Here is an 18808-nt window from a genome sequence, read left to right on the forward strand (position 1 = left end):
TGAATGCGAATTTTCTTTTGGTAAATTTTAGATTCCAAGCATAAAAAATTATAAGAAAATTGTTAAATCGTATAATAAAGAAATTATCATTTTGCATGTTTTTTTTTTCTATTTGTTTGGGATAAAAAAAGTTTACAGGTGATTGAATGATTACAAATATACAACCTAAAATGTCATAGACATTGACATGAAACAGACTGAATAAGACAGTGTATCCATAGTGGCTAGAAACAGAAACTTGAACAAATGTGTAAACATGCATTCATATTGTATAACAGGTTGATAATGGAAACAACGATACATATTGGAAAATCAAAACAAACGCAATATTACAATTGTGACTAGACTACAAGACCGAAACAGTACCTCTAATTTGTTCTGACGCGCGTCCTACGCACAAAACAAAAGAGTCCAAGTCAAATTCGGGGAGTTGTATTAAGCGGTGCTTCATCAGACAGCATTATTCCCACCGAACACGAACCAATTATTACATGTATATAAGAGTAAAGACTTTGTTACGATCGCTAAAATATTTTGTTTTTAGCTGCGGGAGGTGATCGCCAATTAAATTGCAACTCTTACCACCAAATTGTCTGTTACTAGTTATTTCTATGAAATTTAATCAACATCCGTTACTTTAGTTATCATTATTGGAATGCTCAGTTTGTTTTATAATTTACTCTCTCTCTTTCTAATTTCTATACATCCTATCCATCTTTATTTTGAATGAAAAAGTATGTAAAGTATTTTTGATAAGTTCTTTACTCTTCTTGTATACAGAAGTCTAATCATCCGTGGAAGTGACTTTTGTTTCTTTTAAATTAAGGCAATAGAGTGAATAAGGAAAAACAAAAACAAAAAAAGCAATATAGACGGTACATACTACAAATTGCTATACTAGTATCTGTAAGTGATTTCATGCTAACAGTTGCTATATTTAGTATCTGTTTATTCTTTTAGCTAGTTAAAGTATCTGTTCTGTTTCAACAAGATACTAAAAGCAGAATCCTACCTTTTACTGTTTACCCCCAAGTTGAAAGTTTTTCTAAGTTATAAGTGAATTGTCGAATTTATAAAGTGTAGATAAATTCTTTGAGAATTATTAGACTCTTCACACTACAAATTACAGAAAATACTCTCTAGCATTTGATCTAATACTACATCCTCTTAAACATCTTTACTAAAACAGAGAAAGCTTCTTTTACTAGTGTCAGGTCATTTACACAAGTGTCTTTCAAGAACATTAATTCTCCGGCAAGTTATCCAGGACTCTCTCTGGTCATTTTTCACCCGATCGAGCCGACGTCTACTTTTGGAGGAAAATAGAAAATGGTAGGCTCTCTCCAAGTATCGAAGCCTCCGGGCAACACGTTTGAGTCCAAGATCGTCATAGCCGGTAAATGAACTCTCGGTTCTGTTCCGATCAAACTTGGTTTGCTGTGGTTTGATTCTTTTTTTCTTTTTCTTTTACCGTTATGTCAGAACCTAAGCACCTAACTGATACATACTTGATTTGTATAATTTCTGGATATTCATATCCTAAAACACAATTCGAATTCTAACGATTAATGTCTTTTACGTAATTTTTGGTTGGTTGTGATTAAATTATCTGTGACGGTGCAGATGACGAAGAAGAGGAGGATGAAAACGACAGTCCAATAGAAGAAGTCCGGTTAACCGTGCCGATAACCGACGATCCATCTCTGCCTGTCTTGACGTTCCGGACATGGTTCTTAGGAATGTTATCGTGCGTGGTACTCTCGTTCGTGAATAATTTCTTCGGTTACCGTTCGAACGAGCTGATGGTATCTTCAGTCGTGGCTCAGATCGTCACTCTCCCTCTAGGAAAGCTCATGGCCACGACTCTACCAACAAGGAAATTCCGGTTACTTGGTACAATTTGGTTCGGTTCGTTGAACCCTGGACCATTCAACATTAAGGAGCATGTATTGATCACTATATTCGCTAATACCGGAGCCGGAGGAGATTATGCGACCAGCGTCATTACCATCGTTAAAGCATTTTACCACCGGGATCTTAATCCCACAGCCGCCATGTTGCTTCTGCAAACCACTCAGGTATATGCATGTATATACATACGTCTAAAATTAAATAAACTTTTTGTAACGTGCAGTAACTTTTTTTTTTTTTTTTAATCATATAGTTGTTGGGATATGGATGGGCTGGTATGTTCAGGAAATTCCTAGTGGACTCACCTTACATGTGGTGGCCTGCAAATCTGGTTCAAGTCTCTCTCTTTAGGTTTGTGTTTTTTTTTTCTCCTTCTCATACATTCACATTTGTAAGTTTCGCGATATTATAAAATTTGTTTGCTTTTTTTTTTGTATGTCAAATTGTATGGATTAGAGCCTTACATGAGAAGGAGGAGAAGCGTGAAGGCAAACAAACGAGGCTTAGATTCTTCTTAATAGTCTTCTTCGTGAGCTTCACTTACTACATAGTCCCTGGCTATCTTTTCCCTTCCATCTCCTCCCTCTCCTTCGTCTGCTGGATATGGAGCCGATCTGTGACAACTCAACAGATTGGTTCAGGTCTGCACGGTCTTGGCATTGGCTCTTTTGGTCTTGATTGGTCCACGGTTGTAGGTTTCTTAGGCAGTCCTTTAGCGGTACCGTTCTTTGCTATAGCCAATTGCTTTGGCGGATTTGTCATCTTCTTCTACATCATTTTTCCTATCTTCTACTGGAGCAACGCTTACGAGGCAAAGAAGTTTCCTTTCTATACCTCTCACACATTTGATCACACTGGTCAGCGTTACAACACCACTCGTATCCTCAACCAGAAGGCATTCGATATCGATCTTCCTGCTTACGAAAACTATAGCAAGCTTTACCTTAGCATTCTGTTTGCTCTAATCTATGGACTCAGCTTCGGTACTCTAACCGCAACCATTTCTCACGTCGCCCTCTTTGACGGAAAGTTAGAATCCTTCTTTTTTTTTCTCTGCTCTCCATCTCAAAATATAGATCAATGTATCAATTTAAATAAAAAATCTTTTATCGTTGTTGTTGTGGTTGTTTTCATGAAGGTTTATCTGGGGGATGTGGAAGAAGGCAACATTGGCAACAAAGGACAAGTTTGGAGATGTGCATACAAGACTGATGAAGAAGAATTATAAAGAAGTACCTCAATGGTGGTTTGTCGCGGTTCTCGCTGTTTCCTTTGTGCTAGCTCTTTACGCATGTGAGGGATTTGGCAAACAGCTTCAGCTTCCATGGTGGGGACTTTTACTCGCTTGTGCCATCGCCTTTACCTTCACTTTGCCTATCGGAGTTATCTTAGCGACCACAAACCAGGAAATGGGTCTTAATGTTATATCGGAACTGATCATCGGGTTCTTGTATCCGGGAAAGCCACTTGCCAATGTGGCTTTTAAGACTTATGGTTCTGTGAGTATGTCTCAAGCCTTGTACTTTGTCGGAGACTTCAAACTTGGCCACTACATGAAGATTCCACCGAGATCTATGTTCCTCGTTCAACTAGTTGCGACTGTTGTTGCTTCAACTGTCTCCTTCGGGACCACATGGTGGCTGCTTTCATCAGTCGAGAACATCTGTAACATAGATAAGCTCCCAAAGAGTAGTCCGTGGACTTGCCCCGGGGATGAAGTGTTCTATAACGCGTCAATCATTTGGGGAATCATTGGCCCTGCAAGGATGTTCACAAGTAAAGGCATTTACCCGGGAATGAACTGGTTCTTCCTCATTGGCTTTCTTGCTCCTGTCCCGGTCTGGTTCTTTGCAAGGAAATTCCCAGAGAAGAAGTGGATACAGAAGATTCATATTCCCTTGATCTTCTCAGCGACTAATATGATGCCAATGGCCAAGGCTGTGAACTACTGGTCGTGGTTCGTTGTCGGGGTCGTGTTCAACTACTATATTTTCAGGAGGTATAAGGGATGGTGGGCAAGGCATAACTACATCCTCTCTGCAGCTCTTGATGCAGGCACTGCGATTATGGGAGTGTTGATTTACTTTGTGTTTCAGAATAATAACATAAGCTTACCTGATTGGTGGGGGAGTGAGAACACAGACCATTGCCCTTTAGCAAATTGCCCGACAGCGAAAGGGATCGTAGTTAAGGGCTGCCCGGTGTTCTAAAACCTTGCAGCAGTTGAACATTTGCTCTGGACTTTCTTAGACCTGCAGGTGAGGGACAACTGCTGCCAAATAGTTTGGTAGCAACAATAATATTGTGTAACGACTGTGTGAGTTTAAGTGACGATGTAAAAAATGATTTCGAATTTAAATGACCCTGGTTTATTAAACAGACATCTTGCAAGATAAAAGAACAGCCAAAGATCATAGTTTAGGGATCTAAGAAAATGGATCACAAGAAGAAGTTTCATCATACTTGTAAATTTTAACCACAGTGTCTCAAGATGTACAAAAAAAGTATAGTACTTTGAGCACTTTTGCTCTATCGTGAATCTGGAAAACACTTTAACACAGACTCTATAACTCCAAAAAGAGAGTCTCCAAAAGCTAACCGTGGATGATAATGATGAAGAGCATAGCATAGCATCGCCTGACAGTTCTACAGCTGCTGAGGGCAATGGTCTGGGTTCAGCCAGTCCCTGCAATAATTTAGAGAATGTTAGTGAGTAGAGATGAGATAATACCATCTTGTACATTAAAAAACTGCAAGGTCCCATCTATTTCTCTGATGAAAAGCAAATCTGATAACACAATATTTAGGGCTGGGCAAAATAACCGATAACCAAATAACCGACCGAAACCGAACCGAAAAAAACCAAACCGAACCGAACCGAAATTCTTCAAATACCCGAATGGTTAGTAAAAATCTATATCCAAACTAACCGAAACCGAACCGAACCGAACCGACAATTAAATGGTTAACCGAAATATCCGAAAACCTAGAAGATATCAAATATTATATACTTAATATTATGCAAACTATAAAATAAACTTAAAATATAAATTATTTCTAGATTCAAAACAATTAAATATTTTAAATAATCAATATATGTAAATGTTATTATTTTGAATTTACAAAGTTAAATACTATTTTGTAAAATTGAATCAATATTTTTCCCTTTTTTGTATTTTTGTTATTATATATTTGGTTAATTTTGGTTATATTCGGTTAGTTTTGGTTATATTTGGTTTATTTGGTTAATGTTAATATAATTTATGTTAGTTATGGTTATTTATTTAAATAACCAAACCGAAACCGAACCGAAAGAAACCGAACCGAACCGAACCGAAATTTTAAAAATATCCAAATGGTTATTATATTACTATATCCAAAATAACCGAAACCGAATACAACCGAACCGAAACCGAATGGTTAACCGAATGCCCAGACCTAACAATATTAGCTAATGGCTCGTTTAAGAGTAGTCTGCTGCCTCCATCTTGCTCTGATCATTCTCCAAGCAAATCTGATAAAACAATATCCACAGTGGAGCATGGAGGAAATACACACCACAGAGCCGCAACATCATCAAACCTTCAGTTCCCTAACAATATACTTAGACCTTGAGCTAAATAATGCAACCAAAAAAAGTATTTTACCTGAAGTCATCAGTGTACTGTTTCAAATTCAAGCAAAACGATGCAAAACTTTTCCATCTTTTCTAATTGAATTCCTAAGAGACACTATAAGCTCTATCAACAGCTGCTGGAAGTTACTTCCCTACCTATCAATTCCAAGCAATCAAGATCCAAATTTATCATCTTTCTATTTGCAATTCAATGCACACGTCAATCAGATCCTACAGCTTCATAGTTGGGTTTCAAACCTTCAAAATCATAACGAGAGAGATCTCCAGAGGTTGCAAGAGAAGGAAGTTGGAGTAGAGGACTAGGTCGATGAAAGCCCTCTGGGAGATCTCTCTTACCCAGTAACCCAGGCCTGCTCATACCTGAGCTCGCCATTATTTCCTAAGCTCACCTTTGTCTCGATCACAAACTTACTGGCTGGGACCGTGGCGGGACCCTAAAAATTTGGATGCCCGTTTACCCGACCCGACTCAACCCCAACAAGTAATTGATTTCGTGGCCTTGCGTAGAGGGAAAGAGGGAGAGAGTTGTTGTTTTGTAACTAAAAAGAACGAGAGAATGGTTAAAAGCAGCGGTTGCTGTCGGAGTATTGCTTCAAAGACAAAAACTAAGGTTGTTAGGTTTTTTTATAGGCCAACGGTTATCTTCTCCTCCTTCTCTGCTTCTGCATCCTTCAAACCTAAGCAAAATATCATTTTTTTTTGGTTGCTTCTTCGTCGCCATCTCACACCAACCTTCACCTTCTCTGACATTATCACTACACCTTCCTCTCTTCTTCTTCATCTGGGTTTTTCCAGCTTTTACTCTGTCCTTCTTATCTTTTTTCCTCAGTTTCTCAAGAGAAATCAAAACAATTCATAAACATCTCTCTGATTCTGATATGAGTACTCGTTATTCCTCTCAGTTACAATCATCAGCCATTAACTCCATCACTGTCTTCTCATCTTCTTCCCTCGATCCCACGCCACATGATGATGATGATAACACTCGTATGGCTCCCGAGAGCTCTCCATCTTCTTCCTTCTTGATGAGACTGGCCATGAGGGTATCTAGAGCAAGGTGGTTCTTTTTCTTGAGAAGGGTGTTTCATTACCAGAACGCTTCAAGATCTGATCTTGGCACCAATCCTTTCAATTCTGTCACTTGGATGATATCAGAGCTCATCGCTTTACTTGTACAGATCACTGTGATAACAATCACACTAGCTTTGTCCAAGAAAGAGAGACCTGTTTGGCCGATGAGGCTATTGATCACCGGTTACAACGTCGGATGTCTTCTCAATCTTATGCTCTTATACGGTCGGTATCGTCAACATGACACTAGCCAAGGAAACGCATTTGGCTTCGGCGATATTGAGCAGCAACAGAGGAGCAGAGAAGAGACCAGGTTACTAGCAAAACTGAAACATTTATCATAAAACTTGGAATGCAAAAGATCTCTAAGCAAATGACATATTCTGTGTGTGTGTGTTTAGGTGCTCGCATTTGATGAACAGATGCAGGACATCGCTGGAGCTTTTCTTTGCGATATGGTTTGTGATAGGTAATGTATGGGTGTTTGATTCACGGTTCGGTTCATTCCACTATGCTCCAATCCTTCATGTCCTCTGCATCTCCTTGCTCGCTTGGAACGCTCTCTGCTACTCTTTCCCGTTTCTTCTCTTCCTCCTGCTCTGTTGTGTTGTGCCTCTCATTAGTAGCTTCCTCGGCTACAACATGAACATTGCATCTTCTGACAAAGGAGCGTCAGATGACCAAATATCTAGTCTCCCCAGTTGGAAATACAAACTCATTGATGAAACTTCTGATTCTACTCAAGCAAACAACGATCCGGTAAAGAGCTCTAACCTGAAATAGTCAGAAATCAATGGATTGTTGTTTTTTTTTTTTTTTACCTCTAAAACTGACTGCATGTAACATTTCCTGATATCAAAATTGAACCACCCGGGGTTACATTAATTGCAGGAATGCTGCATATGTTTGGCAAAGTACAAAGATAGAGAAGAAGTGAGAAAGCTTCCATGTTCGCATAGGTTTCACCTCAAATGTGTAGATCAATGGCTTCGTATCATATCGTGTTGTCCTCTATGCAAACAAGATCTCCCTAACTAAACTAAAAAAAAAAAAAAAAATCAAAACGAGACACAAGTCACAAACAAGATTGCATCTCTCTGACCAGTTCCATACCCTTTGGTTGTTTTCTTACTTTTGCTTTTGTTTTGTTTTGTTGTCGCCTACACACGGTTACTTGTGTGAGTGTCATTTTCTTTCCTTTTCTTGTGTACAAAAGAGCTCACCAGTAACCGTAACAAGAAAATCATATAAAAATGATCAATGTGTTGTTTTGTTTACCAGTAATCAGAGTTTTATTGCATTTACTTTTTCGATTGGTTGTATTGGTAACTTGATTCTTTTTTTAAAACGACTTAACCGGATCAAAATTCAAAGACCAACCAAACCAAGCAATATATATTATTAGTCAGAAGAATCAGATAAGAAGAGACGACGGCATATAGATTAAAACGACAGTGTAGGATACAGCGCATAATGGAGAGACATGTTCCACTAGAAGACGACGTGTGAAAGTGAATGTAACAAGCAGTTTTTGTTTTTATCGCTCCTTTTACAACTGGTGTGTGTAATGAATGTATCAACATCGAGTAAATAAATAAAAAAACATAAAAGTTGTCATAAAAGTTGATGTTTTAAGATTTTTTTTTCTTGTATTATATTGATAATTTCTTTAGTGTATTTAATGTATTTTGATTTTTAAAATCAAACTAATAATTAATGTTTTTATTTTTATAGTAAATAACTAAATACATATGCATGTATCTGAATGAAAAATGTGAGAAAACTACTATAAGTAAATGAATATTAAAAAAATATAAAACAAAAGTATTCATAATAATAAAACATTTTTTTTTTAATGTTAGTGCTAATCTTAAAAATTAAAACTATTATGATACAGACTACGAGTAGTAGAGAACAAATTTGGGTTCCATATTTTAAAAATTTTGCAAATATTCTAGAAAATCGTGTCTGCCTTTTTATTGTTTTCTCTCTCTCTCTCACTTTGTTTGTTGTGTTACCAAATAATAATAATAAAGAGTTTTTATTTTTTTCGCGATTTCCGCCACAACCATCTGTCAGTTTCAACCGCCGGAGCCGCCGCAAGGAAGGCTCTACATCCGCCGTGGCGTAAGGCTTTATTATAACTTTTTGTCCTTTTTCTACGATTTCCCGGTCGGTCGGCTTCCTCGTGATAAATCTCGTGTGTGTATTTTTTCCGGGAAAATCGCGATTGGAAAATTTTAAAATTTAAGAGATTGAGAAATGAAGCAAACCAATTAAAATCAAATCCGCTGTGAATTTATCATCGGTAGCTGATAGATCCATGAGCTGAATTACCAGCTTTATATAACGAGATGAACTCTTGAGTTTGTTGTTTGTTGTATCTGAATCCGAACGATTTGGAATCTAAAAACTCGCTGGATCGCTTTTTTTTCTTCTTCTTCTTCCCATAAACGTCGTTTAAATCACTTTGTGCGTTTCATTTCGCGACTAGATTCAGGTTTTGATCCTCTTGATTGTTTGTTTATCATCATCTCATGGTTTTGGATTCTTTTTTGGTGCTGTTTCCTGGATTTGGGGTTTTTTTTTTTGTGTTATTAGACTTGTTTCATGACTATGACTATGATGGTTTAACAAGATATGAAGAATACATTGGTTAATCTGGTCTCTAAGATCATTTAGGATATGCCTCTGATGACTGCTTCAGATCTGAATATGATGAATCTTATTTGCTCTTCTGTCAAATCTTCTTACACTGTTTTTGCACTCTTGTTGGTTTTGATGAGCTACATCTCATTTCCTTCCCATTGCAGGATTCTTTTAAGGTGTATAAAGCATTGCCTTTTTGACAAACCAGGAAATGGTTAAAAGGTACTTATCTTGTTCATATGCATATATGTCTTTAGTTTGTTTCTGGTTGTTACTAAACTTCTTACATTTTTGTTTTGTTATAACAGACATGGGGAGTATTGATTCACGAGAGGTATCATGTCGCAGTGCGTAGACGGTTTCAAGTATGTGTGCTCCTCTTTTTTCCGGTGTTTTGATATCGATATATACAAACAATCTGGAGGCATTGGAGACCCTGAACTGCTTGCCAGAGAGACAGTTTGTATGCTCTCGCCTTCCATTCATTGTCATTTTTTGTTCTGTTATATGATTCTAAGTCATGCTATTTTCTCTAGTTGATGCTCCGTTGTTAAGAGGAATGCAAATCTTATTTCTAGTTTTTGATCATGTGAATCGTTTGGCTGCAGTTAGCGTGAGTGAGATAGAGGCTCTCTATGAGCTGTTTAAGAAAATCAGCAGTGCTGTGATTGACGATGGGCTAATTAACAAGGTATGTAGGAATCATATCATATGTCTATTACGCCGCTCACTTATACTCCTCACGAATCAAGCATATTGCTATTTTTTTTGAACAGCCTTTTCTGATTTTCGTATTTTAATTGTGGTGTCAGGAAGAGTTTCAGTTAGCCTTGTTCAAGACAAATAAAAAAGAGAGCTTGTTTGCAGACCGGGTATGTTTTTTTCTTAACCAAAAGACTTTGTGATCCTGTTGCCAAGATCCTTTTTCAAAGTATATTGACATTACCAATCACAGGTATTCGATTTATTTGACACAAAGCATAATGGAATACTGGGGTTCGAGGAGTTTGCTCGTGCTCTCTCTGTCTTTCATCCAAATGCTCCTATAGAAGACAAGATTGACTGTACGTCTCTGATCTTTAAAATTTGATCCGAGAACAAATGATCTGATGTTCACAATGCTACATATAATCCATGAAATTTCATTAATAGTTACCGGGAACATTGTTCTGCAGTTTCGTTTCAGCTATATGATCTTAAGCAGCAAGGTTTCATCGAGAGGCAGGAGGTGAAGCAAATGGTGGTGGCTACTCTTGCTGAGTCCGGCATGAACCTGTCAGACGAAATCATAGAGAGTATAATCGACAAGGTGTGGTTCTTTCCTTCCTTTTTCCTGCGCGATACTATTTTCTTGTTCCACTGTAGTATAATCAACTCGTGATTGCAGTTGCGAATAAAGTAAAGAATGATTTCTGAGTTTCTTCTTTGGCAGACATTTGAGGAAGCTGACACAAAACACGATGGGAGGATCGATAAGGAAGAGTGGAGGATCCTTGTTCTTAGGCATCCTTCTCTTCTAAAGAACATGACCCTCCAGTATCTCAAGTGAGTTACTGAACCAATGTATCTTCCAATGTTTGTTTCTGCATCTACAGTATTGTTAACATAGATCTCTCATATTGCGTACAGGGATATCACGACTACATTTCCGAGCTTTGTGTTCCACTCGCAGGTGGAAGATTCCTGAGAAAAAAAAAACAATAGCTAGCAGAGGAGACTATTTGGGAATTGTGTTTGTTTTCTGATTATGTATCATATTTATTTGTTTGAATCTCTTCTGAACATTTTCAAGATTTTGTTGTTACTTCTGTGAAAAGAAAAGAAAAGAAAACAAATCTGTATTTTTTTCTGCTCCTTATTTTGATTGATATTTTTCTCTCCTTGCATCTGTAGATAGATATGCTACTTATGTTGAGACATGATTCCTGTTATTAAGTCAAAAAAAAAGAAAAAAAACATTGAAAGAGCAAACTGATGATAGAGAAAAGAGAGAACACAACATCAATGATCTGGTAAGCTATTATCTTAATTCTGACCAGATGCAATATACAAGTATAGGATTGGTTAGTCTTTTAGGAGATTGACTTTTCGGTTAGAGTTGACAAAGTAATTAGAGTTTACTTGGGGAATAAAAAAACTAGTCATTCCTATTATATATGTTTCCCTCTCTCAAATATCTGGAATTGTCCGAGCGTTGACAATCCTATTATTTTGATCTTCTCTCCTTCTTTGTTAACTCTATCTGAAATCGACAATGGCAGCTTCATCCAACTCTACGGGTTGCTTTACGAATCAAAACGAGCTAGAGGCTCTCTATGAGCTGTTTAAGAAACTCAGCGGTGGTGATCGGCAAAGAAACGAGGTACCTAGAAATTGTATGTGACTTTTGTGTCACGCCACTGTATGCATATAAATCTGTGTTTTCATATTTTCAGGGAGACGTTGTGAAAGGCATACCGCATAATTTGCAATCATGGTTTATAGAAAACAGACGACCCGTCTTCTTATCAATCTTTACTCTCCTCTCTTCAGCAATTTTCGTGTGCGGGATCATCAGTCTTGGAAGGTTCTTTATACACTTCATCAGAACTCTTATTTAAAAAAGACATTTTTTTAATGAACGAAATTTTTATGTATGTTTTGTAGCATTGTAGGCGGAATATTGTTGATGATAGGACTCTACTGTGTGTTGTGGAGGAAGAAAAACAGAGTGGAGGAGATATACGGTGGTGAAATGAAGAAGGTAGGCACCTAGGGATAATATGTCTCTCTTGCCACGCACGCTTGTTTGCTACTTCTTTTGAACAGTCTTTCAGATTTGCATAATTTTGGTCCTGTTGTAACTTGTATCAGGAAGAGTTTCGAGTAGCCATATTCAAGACAAGCAGAAAAGAGAGTTTGTTTGCAGACAGGGTATCTTAATTTTGTTTTGTAATCTATTTGGCAGTTAAAATATATATAGGAATATATATACTGACATTACCAATCAATCAATCACAGGTGTTCGATTTGTTCGACACAAAGCATAATGGATTACTTAAATTTGAGGAGTTTGCCCGAGCTCTCTCTGTCTTTCATCCAGATGCTCCTTTAGATGATAAAATTGACGGTACATCTCTGATCTCAAAAACTTGATCCGAGAAACCATCTCTAACAAATTATCTCATGTTCATCACATCCTATATAAATTCCATGATAATTTATTAATAATGACTACCTGGAATATTACTTGGCAGTTTCGTTTCAGCTATATGATCTGAAGCAGCAAGGATTCATCGAGAGGCAGGAAGTGAAGCAAATGGTGGTGGCTACCCTAGCTGAATCCGGCATGACCTTGAGCGACGAGATTATAGAAAGTATAATCGACAATGTGTGCTTTCATTCCTACTATTTTTTTGGTTCCACTGTAGTGTGTGTAAGCAGCTGAGTGTGAAGTGAATAGTGATTTTTGAATTTATGTGGCCAGACATTTGAGGAAGCTGACGCAAAACACGACGGGAAGATCGATAAGGAAGAGTGGAAGACCCTTGTTCTTAGGCATCCTTCTCTTCTAAAGAAGATGACTCTCCAGTATCTCAAGTGAGTTACTGGACCAATGCATCTTCCAATGTTTCTGCATCACAGTATTGTTAACATTGATCTTTCATATTGCGTACAGGGATATCACGACTACATTACCGAGCTTTGTGTTGGACTCGGAGGTGGAAGATACCTGAGAAAAATAATAGCATATTAGCAGAGCATACTATTTAAGAATTGTGATTGTTCTCTTATCATGTTTATTTGTTTCAATTTCTCTGTGATCATTTTCAAGATTTTGTTGTTTACTTTGTGTGAAGAAAAACGTAAAACATGTACGTGTTTTCCTTGTTCATGATTTCGGCTTATATTTATTCCCCTAGCATCTGTAGTATACTGCTAATATCTGTTCATGATTAGTCGTGTGAAGTACCATATTAGCTAAAACATTCAAAGAGCAAACTGATGATAGATAAAGAGAGGGGGCTCCAACTGTTAAGCAATCTGAAATTGTAAGATAGGTAGTCAGAAACCAATCTTGATATCGAATTTCAACCCACCGGTTTGATCGAACCGAACAGCAATCGAAGTCCAGCTATCTGAACCAAAATAGATTCGACAAAACAAGTAGAATTTCAAAGGAAATCTTGTTCGTTGGAGACATAATAAAGAGGCGTAATAAAACAAAGTTCAGGAGACAGAGAAAAAACCAGGATACTAGTCAAAAAAACCCAAAAGAGGATGATAGAGAAAGAGAGAGAGACGAACGAAGCCAGTTTCAACTACTACTACTACTATTACTATCCGGGGAATTAGTCGACCTCTTCCATCTTGCTTCCTTCAGCTTCAGCGTCATCTTCAAGTGGTGGCATGTCAGCATCAGCTTCAGTCTCACCTGCATCATCGTCAATGCTGAGTCCGAGCTTAAGCATCCTGTGGATTCTGCTTCCAAAGGTGTTGGGCTCATCAAGGCTGAAACCAGAGGTGAGAAGAGCAGTCTCAAAGAGGAGAAGGACGAGATCCTTGACAGACTTGTCATTCTTGTCTGCATCGGCTCTCTTCCTCAACTCATCCATGATCGAGTTCTCTGGGTTGATTTCCATTGTCTTCTTGCTAGACATGTACCCAGCCATGCTACTGTCTCTCAAGGCCTGAGCCTTCATGATTCTCTCCATGTTAGCAGTCCAGCCATACTCCCCGGTGACAAGACAGCAGGGCGAGTCGACAACACGGTCAGAGACAATGACCTTCTCAACCTTGTCCCCCAATACATCCTTCATCACCTTGCACAGACCCTCGAACTTCTCCTTGAGTTCTTCCTTCTTTTTCTTCTCGTCCTCTGTTTCCTCAAGCTTCAAACCTTCCTTGGTGGCAGAGACCAGTTTCTTTCCCTCAAACTCCTTGAGCTGACCAATGGCGTACTCATCAATGGCGTCAACCATGTAAATGACCTCGTATCCCTTCTTCTTTAGCTTCTCAAGGAAGGGAGAGTTCTCAACAGCCTTCTTGCTCTCACCAGTGATGTAGTAGATGTCATTCTGTCCTTCCTTCATCCTGGTCACGTAGTCCTTAAGACTGGTCAACTCATCTCCGCTCTTGGTGGAGTGGTAACGGAGCAACTCAGCAATCTTGGTCCTGTTCTGAGAGTCCTCATGGATACCCAACTTCAAGTTCTTGGAGAAAGCCTCGTAGAACTTGTTGTAGTCTTCCTTGTTCTCAGCAATCTCAAAGAAGAGCTCAATGCACTTCTTCACCAGGTTCTTGCGGATGACCTTGAGGATCTTGTTCTGCTGAAGAGTTTCTCTGGAGATGTTGAGAGGAAGGTCCTCAGAGTCAACAATACCTTTGACAAATCCAAGGTATTCAGGAATGATCTCTTCACAGTTGTCCATGATGAAGACACGGCGGACGTAAAGCTTGATGTTGTTGGGCTTCTTCTTAGTGTCAAAGAGGTCGAATGGGGCCCTCTTGGGAACAAAGAGAACAGCCTTGAACTCAAGCTGTCCCTCAACCGAGAAGTGCTTGACAGCCAAATGCTCCTCCCAGTCATTGCTGAGACTCTTGTAGAAGGCAGCATATTCCTCCTTGTTGATTTCCTCGGGTTTCCTCATCCAGATAGGCTTCTGCTTGTTCATGAGATCAAACTCGTGGGACACCTCCTTGATCTTCTTCTTTTTCTTCTCCTCCTTTTCTTTCTCCTCATCTACTTCCTCAACCTTTCCTTCCTCGTCTTTCTTCTCTTCCTCTTCTTCATCATCAGAGATCTCCTTCTCGATGGTCTTCTCAACCCAAAGAGAGATAGGGTAGCTGATGAACTCAGAGTGCTTCTTGACCAAATCCTTAAGACGGCGCTCTTCAAGGTACTCCAACTGGTCTTCCTTGAGGTAAAGGGTCATCTTGGTACCCCTACCAAGGACCTCACCAGAGGTATCCCTGGTAACGGTGAAGGATCCTCCAGCCTGGGACTCCCACACATACTGCTCATCATCATTGTGCTTTGTGACGACAACAACCTTGTCAGCAACCAAGTAGGCAGAGTAGAAACCAACACCAAACTGACCAATCATGCTGACATCAGCACCAGCAGCCAATGCCTCCATGAACTCCTTGGTGCCAGACCTGGCAATTGTACCCAGGTTGTTGACCAAATCTGTACAAAGGAAAAAGGTAAACGCACACATCAACACTAATACACGTAAGGGAAACAAATAAAAGAGAATCTATTCTACTGCCGAAAAGAAAACTAACCAGCCTTGGTCATGCCAACACCACTGTCGATGATGGTCAAGGTGTTGTTGGTCTTGTCCGGGATGATGTGAATGAAGAGTTCAGGCTGACCATCGAGCTTGCTCTTGTCAGTCAAAGACTCGAATCTAATCTTGTCCAAAGCCTATTCACCACACACAAACAAAGAGATTGTAAGGTCTTCTGGCATATATGATTAAAACAAACATAAAAAGATCAGATCAAAAAACCCACAAACAATATAAGATGAGGTTTAAGACCTAAAACTATTCCTATTCGCAAAACCTAAACCTAGAACAGCAACCAAACCAAGCATAGATCGACCGAGTAAATAAACTAATAATAATCAACAATCTACCAAAATTTTTAACAGATTAATAACCCTAAAATCCTCATCATATCTACTTCATCTAGCGAAATCGTAACCAAACCCTAAATAATAAGATCCACCATTCAACATCAAAGAAACTTAATTAGTAAACCTAATAAAGAGAGAGGGGAAAGAGGGACGCACATCGGAAGAGTTACTGATGAGCTCACGTAGGAAGATCTCCTTGTTGCTGTAGAAAGTATTGATGATAAGGGAGAGAAGCTGATTGATCTCAGCCTGGAAGGCAAACGTCTCTGTGTCCGACGACATCACGATCTGTACTAGAGCTGATCTTTTTAGGGCTTTGAGAACAGAGAACAACCGAGGAAGACGAAACCTAGGATTTTCTTCTAATCTCTTTAGACTTGAAAAGAGCGAAGGGGCTGCGCTTATTGAAGGATGAACAGCTTTTATATATAGTGGCTAACTTTGGGGTTTCTAGATCCTTCTCCCATCAAAACTGGAAAAAGAAAAAAGGAAAATAAAAAAAAATAAATGTAAAAGCCTTACTCACGCGCTACAATAGCGCGTGTTACTTCACAACGGATTTCCTTATTTGAAGTAATGTGAGTCCCACAGGTAAGATTTTTTTTAAAATATTAGTAATTAATTAATCCCAAACGGGCTTTGAATGATGGGCCAAGAAGATTACACGGTTACAAAATATAAAGGCCCAAATCAGAACACACCAGAAACTGAGATCTGAAACAGACGGTACACCGGAGACGCAATCCTCACCTAATTTAGATCCGACGCTAACAAAGACGATTCCCCCCTTTGCAACTTACGACCTCAACATCAAACCTTTGACCGGAGTTAGCGAATCCCGCCGCGAGCCGTCGTATCTAATCGTCATCTTCTTCTAGCCTCTCTCTTTAGATTTTGGATTTTTCTATTGCTGGGAATGTATCTAATCGTCAATGATCATTTTTTAGCTTCTGCATTGAAGACAATCTGTACAAGATCATAATCGTGTGTGTTCATGTGTGAAATAATTTATGATAATCAACTAAGCCATGAATTATTGCAATTATCTTGTGGCTTTCATGTTTAATGTGCTTGATCATTGCATTGAAAAGCCATGTGTACAAAATAAGAGGTGAGGAAGATATTGGAGAGCTTCTTGTGTCCGATTTTTTTGATTGTTGCATTGAGTTACTTCCTCACGAATCAAGCATATTGCGACTTCATTTAGACAAGCCTTTTCTGATTTTCCTTGATGTGTCCTGTTGTAATTGTAGTTGAGGAAGTTTTTCAGTTAGACTTGTTTAAGACAAATAAAAAGAGAGAGAGCTTTTTTGCTGACCGGGTATGTTTGTTTCTTAATCAAAAGAATTTGTGATCCATTTTGCCAAAGATATATCCTTTTTCAAAGTGTATTGACACTACCAATTACAGGTACTCGATTTATTATTCGAAATGCTCCAATGACCGGGATGTCTTCGGAATGCTCCTACAGAAGACAAGATTGACTGTACGTCTCTGATCTTCAAAATTTAATCCAAGAAACCATCTATAACAAATTATAATGCGATGTTCACATACTACATAGAATCAAAGAAAGTTCATTAGTTTCGTTTCGTTTTGGTTTGTTTTCTCTTATCAGAGCAAACTATTTTGGGAATTGTGTTTGTTTTCTCTTATCATGTCTATTTGTTTCAATTTACCTGAACATTTTTCAAGACGTTGTTGTGACTTCTCTGAGAAAAAGAAAAAAAGAACCTTATGTTTTCTCCTAGCATATGTAGTAGTAGTATATGTACTACTAACATTTTGTTTAAGATTAGACGTGTGAAAGATATTATGATATGAAGTATTTTAGTAGCTAAAACATTCAAAGAGCAAACTGATGATAGACCAAGTAATATAATCTTGATATCGAAATTGAAGACCACCGATTTGATCGAACCAACCGAACAAAGAATAGGAAGCTAATGGAGGTAGAGAGAGAAGCCATGGAAGAGACTTTGTGGGCTTTTAATATCCAACATCTTTTGTGGTAATGAAATATTATTCCAGATGTCCAGAGATTTAGTAAACTAGTAAAATGTTAAAGAGTAGTTAAAAAGTTAACATATATCAGAGCATATAGGAATCCTTTGTTCTCTGTTCTGAATGGTTTTGCTTGGATTTTACAAAGAAACGTGAAGCAAACACGCAAACACTTAAGCAAGACCATGCAAGTTCATTGTCACAATTAAGTAAAAAAGTTGTATCAGAGAAGCTTGAAAATATGATGGCAAGACCATGCAAGTTCATTGTGACGTTGCATTGTGACAATGAACTTGCATGGTCTTGCTTAAGAAGACGAAGAACTTCAAACCCTTTCTTTTTCTTTTCGCCAATAAGAGAAATATTGTGAAAAAGAAAGTTGCATGAAAATTCGATCGAGAGGTGAAAGAAGCGGTAGCGTGCGGCGAAACGAAGAACTTCAAACCCTTTCTTTTTCTTTTCGCCAATAAGAGAAATATTGTACTATCCATACATGGGCTAAGAAGGATATTTATTTATATTCTAGATCCTTCTCCCATTAAAACTGGAAAAAAAAAAAAGGAAAAATAAATGTACTTGAATCATATAATTTACATACATTTCACATTGCGTACAGGGATATCACAACAACATCTTCGAGCTTTGTCCACTCGCAGGTGAAAGATTCCTGAGAAAAAAACAATAGCATACTAGCAGAGGAGACTATTTGGGAAATTCTGTTTGTTTTCTGATTATGTATCATGTTTATTTGTTTGAATCTCTCTAACATTTTCAAGATTTTGACAATGTAATTTAGCAAGGTTATTGAACAGGTGTGGTACTCTCTATTCTCTAATTGTACATAAATACGTTTACTTGAGGAATAAACTACTCATTCCTATTATATATGTTTCCCTCTCTCAAATATCTGAATA

At 38.2% G+C, this 18808-nt stretch overlaps 5 protein-coding genes and 2 long non-coding RNA genes across 11 annotated transcripts; 5 read left to right on the forward strand and 2 right to left on the reverse strand.

Moving 5' to 3' along the window:
• Positions 1-894: 894 nt before the first annotated feature.
• LOC104717578 (oligopeptide transporter 5-like) lies at positions 895-4288 on the forward strand. Its single transcript, XM_087470474.1, has 5 exons — positions 895-1396; positions 1624-2078; positions 2165-2262; positions 2368-2940; positions 3050-4288. The coding sequence occupies exons 1-5, from the start codon at positions 1330-1332 to the stop codon at positions 4119-4121; spliced, it is 2265 nt and encodes a 754-aa protein (XP_087326600.1). The 5' UTR covers positions 895-1329; the 3' UTR covers positions 4122-4288.
• Positions 2300-6142, reverse strand: LOC104717577 (uncharacterized). Of its 2 annotated transcripts, none has more exons than XR_015569156.1 (2): positions 5786-6142; positions 2300-4597 (listed from the first exon to the last, which is right to left on the reverse strand). It is a non-coding gene; the product is annotated as an uncharacterized LOC104717577 (long non-coding RNA). The 2 variants fall into 2 exon arrangements; XR_015569157.1 differs by lacking the exon at positions 2300-4597 and adding an exon at positions 5251-5503 and having other exon boundaries at positions 5786-5919.
• Positions 6143-6227: 85 nt separating this feature from the next.
• LOC104717576 (E3 ubiquitin-protein ligase At4g11680-like) lies at positions 6228-7923 on the forward strand. The gene is made up of 3 exons (XM_010435170.2): positions 6228-6932; positions 7021-7378; positions 7511-7923. Exons 1-3 carry the CDS (start codon positions 6427-6429, stop codon positions 7655-7657), a joined length of 1011 nt encoding a protein of 336 aa, XP_010433472.1. The 5' UTR covers positions 6228-6426; the 3' UTR covers positions 7658-7923.
• A 596-nt stretch (positions 7924-8519) lies between these two features.
• On the forward strand, positions 8520-11148 carry LOC104717579 (calcineurin B-like protein 3). 2 transcript variants are annotated; one of them, XM_087470484.1, is made up of 9 exons: positions 8520-8746; positions 9433-9490; positions 9577-9731; positions 9877-9959; positions 10081-10140; positions 10224-10332; positions 10444-10577; positions 10701-10813; positions 10898-11148. In XM_087470484.1, exons 3-9 carry the CDS (start codon positions 9608-9610, stop codon positions 10953-10955), a joined length of 681 nt encoding a protein of 226 aa, XP_087326610.1. In that variant the 5' UTR covers positions 8520-8746; positions 9433-9490; positions 9577-9607; the 3' UTR covers positions 10956-11148. The 2 variants fall into 2 exon arrangements, with proteins under 2 accessions (XP_087326610.1, XP_019086404.1); XM_019230859.2 differs by having other exon boundaries at positions 8542-9119.
• A 276-nt stretch (positions 11149-11424) lies between these two features.
• On the forward strand, positions 11425-13161 carry LOC104717583 (calcineurin B-like protein 7). Of its 2 annotated transcripts, none has more exons than XM_010435176.3 (8): positions 11425-11630; positions 11704-11834; positions 11915-12011; positions 12122-12181; positions 12269-12377; positions 12505-12638; positions 12735-12847; positions 12927-13161. In XM_010435176.3, the coding sequence occupies exons 1-8, from the start codon at positions 11523-11525 to the stop codon at positions 12982-12984; spliced, it is 810 nt and encodes a 269-aa protein (XP_010433478.1). In that variant the 5' UTR covers positions 11425-11522; the 3' UTR covers positions 12985-13161. The 2 variants fall into 2 exon arrangements, 1 of the variants encoding a protein (XP_010433478.1); XR_015569142.1 differs by having other exon boundaries at positions 11433-11630; positions 12505-12624; positions 12927-12950.
• Positions 13162-13420: 259 nt separating this feature from the next.
• Positions 13421-17230, reverse strand: LOC104717580 (heat shock protein 90-2). Its single transcript, XM_010435174.3, has 4 exons — positions 16641-17230; positions 16047-16362; positions 15536-15677; positions 13421-15437 (listed from the first exon to the last, which is right to left on the reverse strand). Exons 2-4 carry the CDS (start codon positions 16170-16172, stop codon positions 13600-13602), a joined length of 2106 nt encoding a protein of 701 aa, XP_010433476.1. The 5' UTR covers positions 16173-16362; positions 16641-17230; the 3' UTR covers positions 13421-13599.
• On the forward strand, positions 16876-17640 carry LOC104717584 (uncharacterized). Of its 2 annotated transcripts, XR_015569158.1 has the most exons (3): positions 16876-17001; positions 17144-17211; positions 17301-17640. It is a non-coding gene; the product is annotated as an uncharacterized LOC104717584 (long non-coding RNA). The 2 variants fall into 2 exon arrangements; XR_756266.3 differs by lacking the exon at positions 16876-17001 and having other exon boundaries at positions 17074-17211; positions 17301-17542.
• Positions 17641-18808: the final 1168 nt, after the last annotated feature.

The sequence above is a fragment of the Camelina sativa genome, chromosome 10, assembly GCF_030686135.1.
Source record: "Camelina sativa cultivar CO46 ecotype springtype chromosome 10, ASM3068613v1".
NCBI lineage: Eukaryota > Viridiplantae > Streptophyta > Magnoliopsida > Brassicales > Brassicaceae > Camelina > Camelina sativa.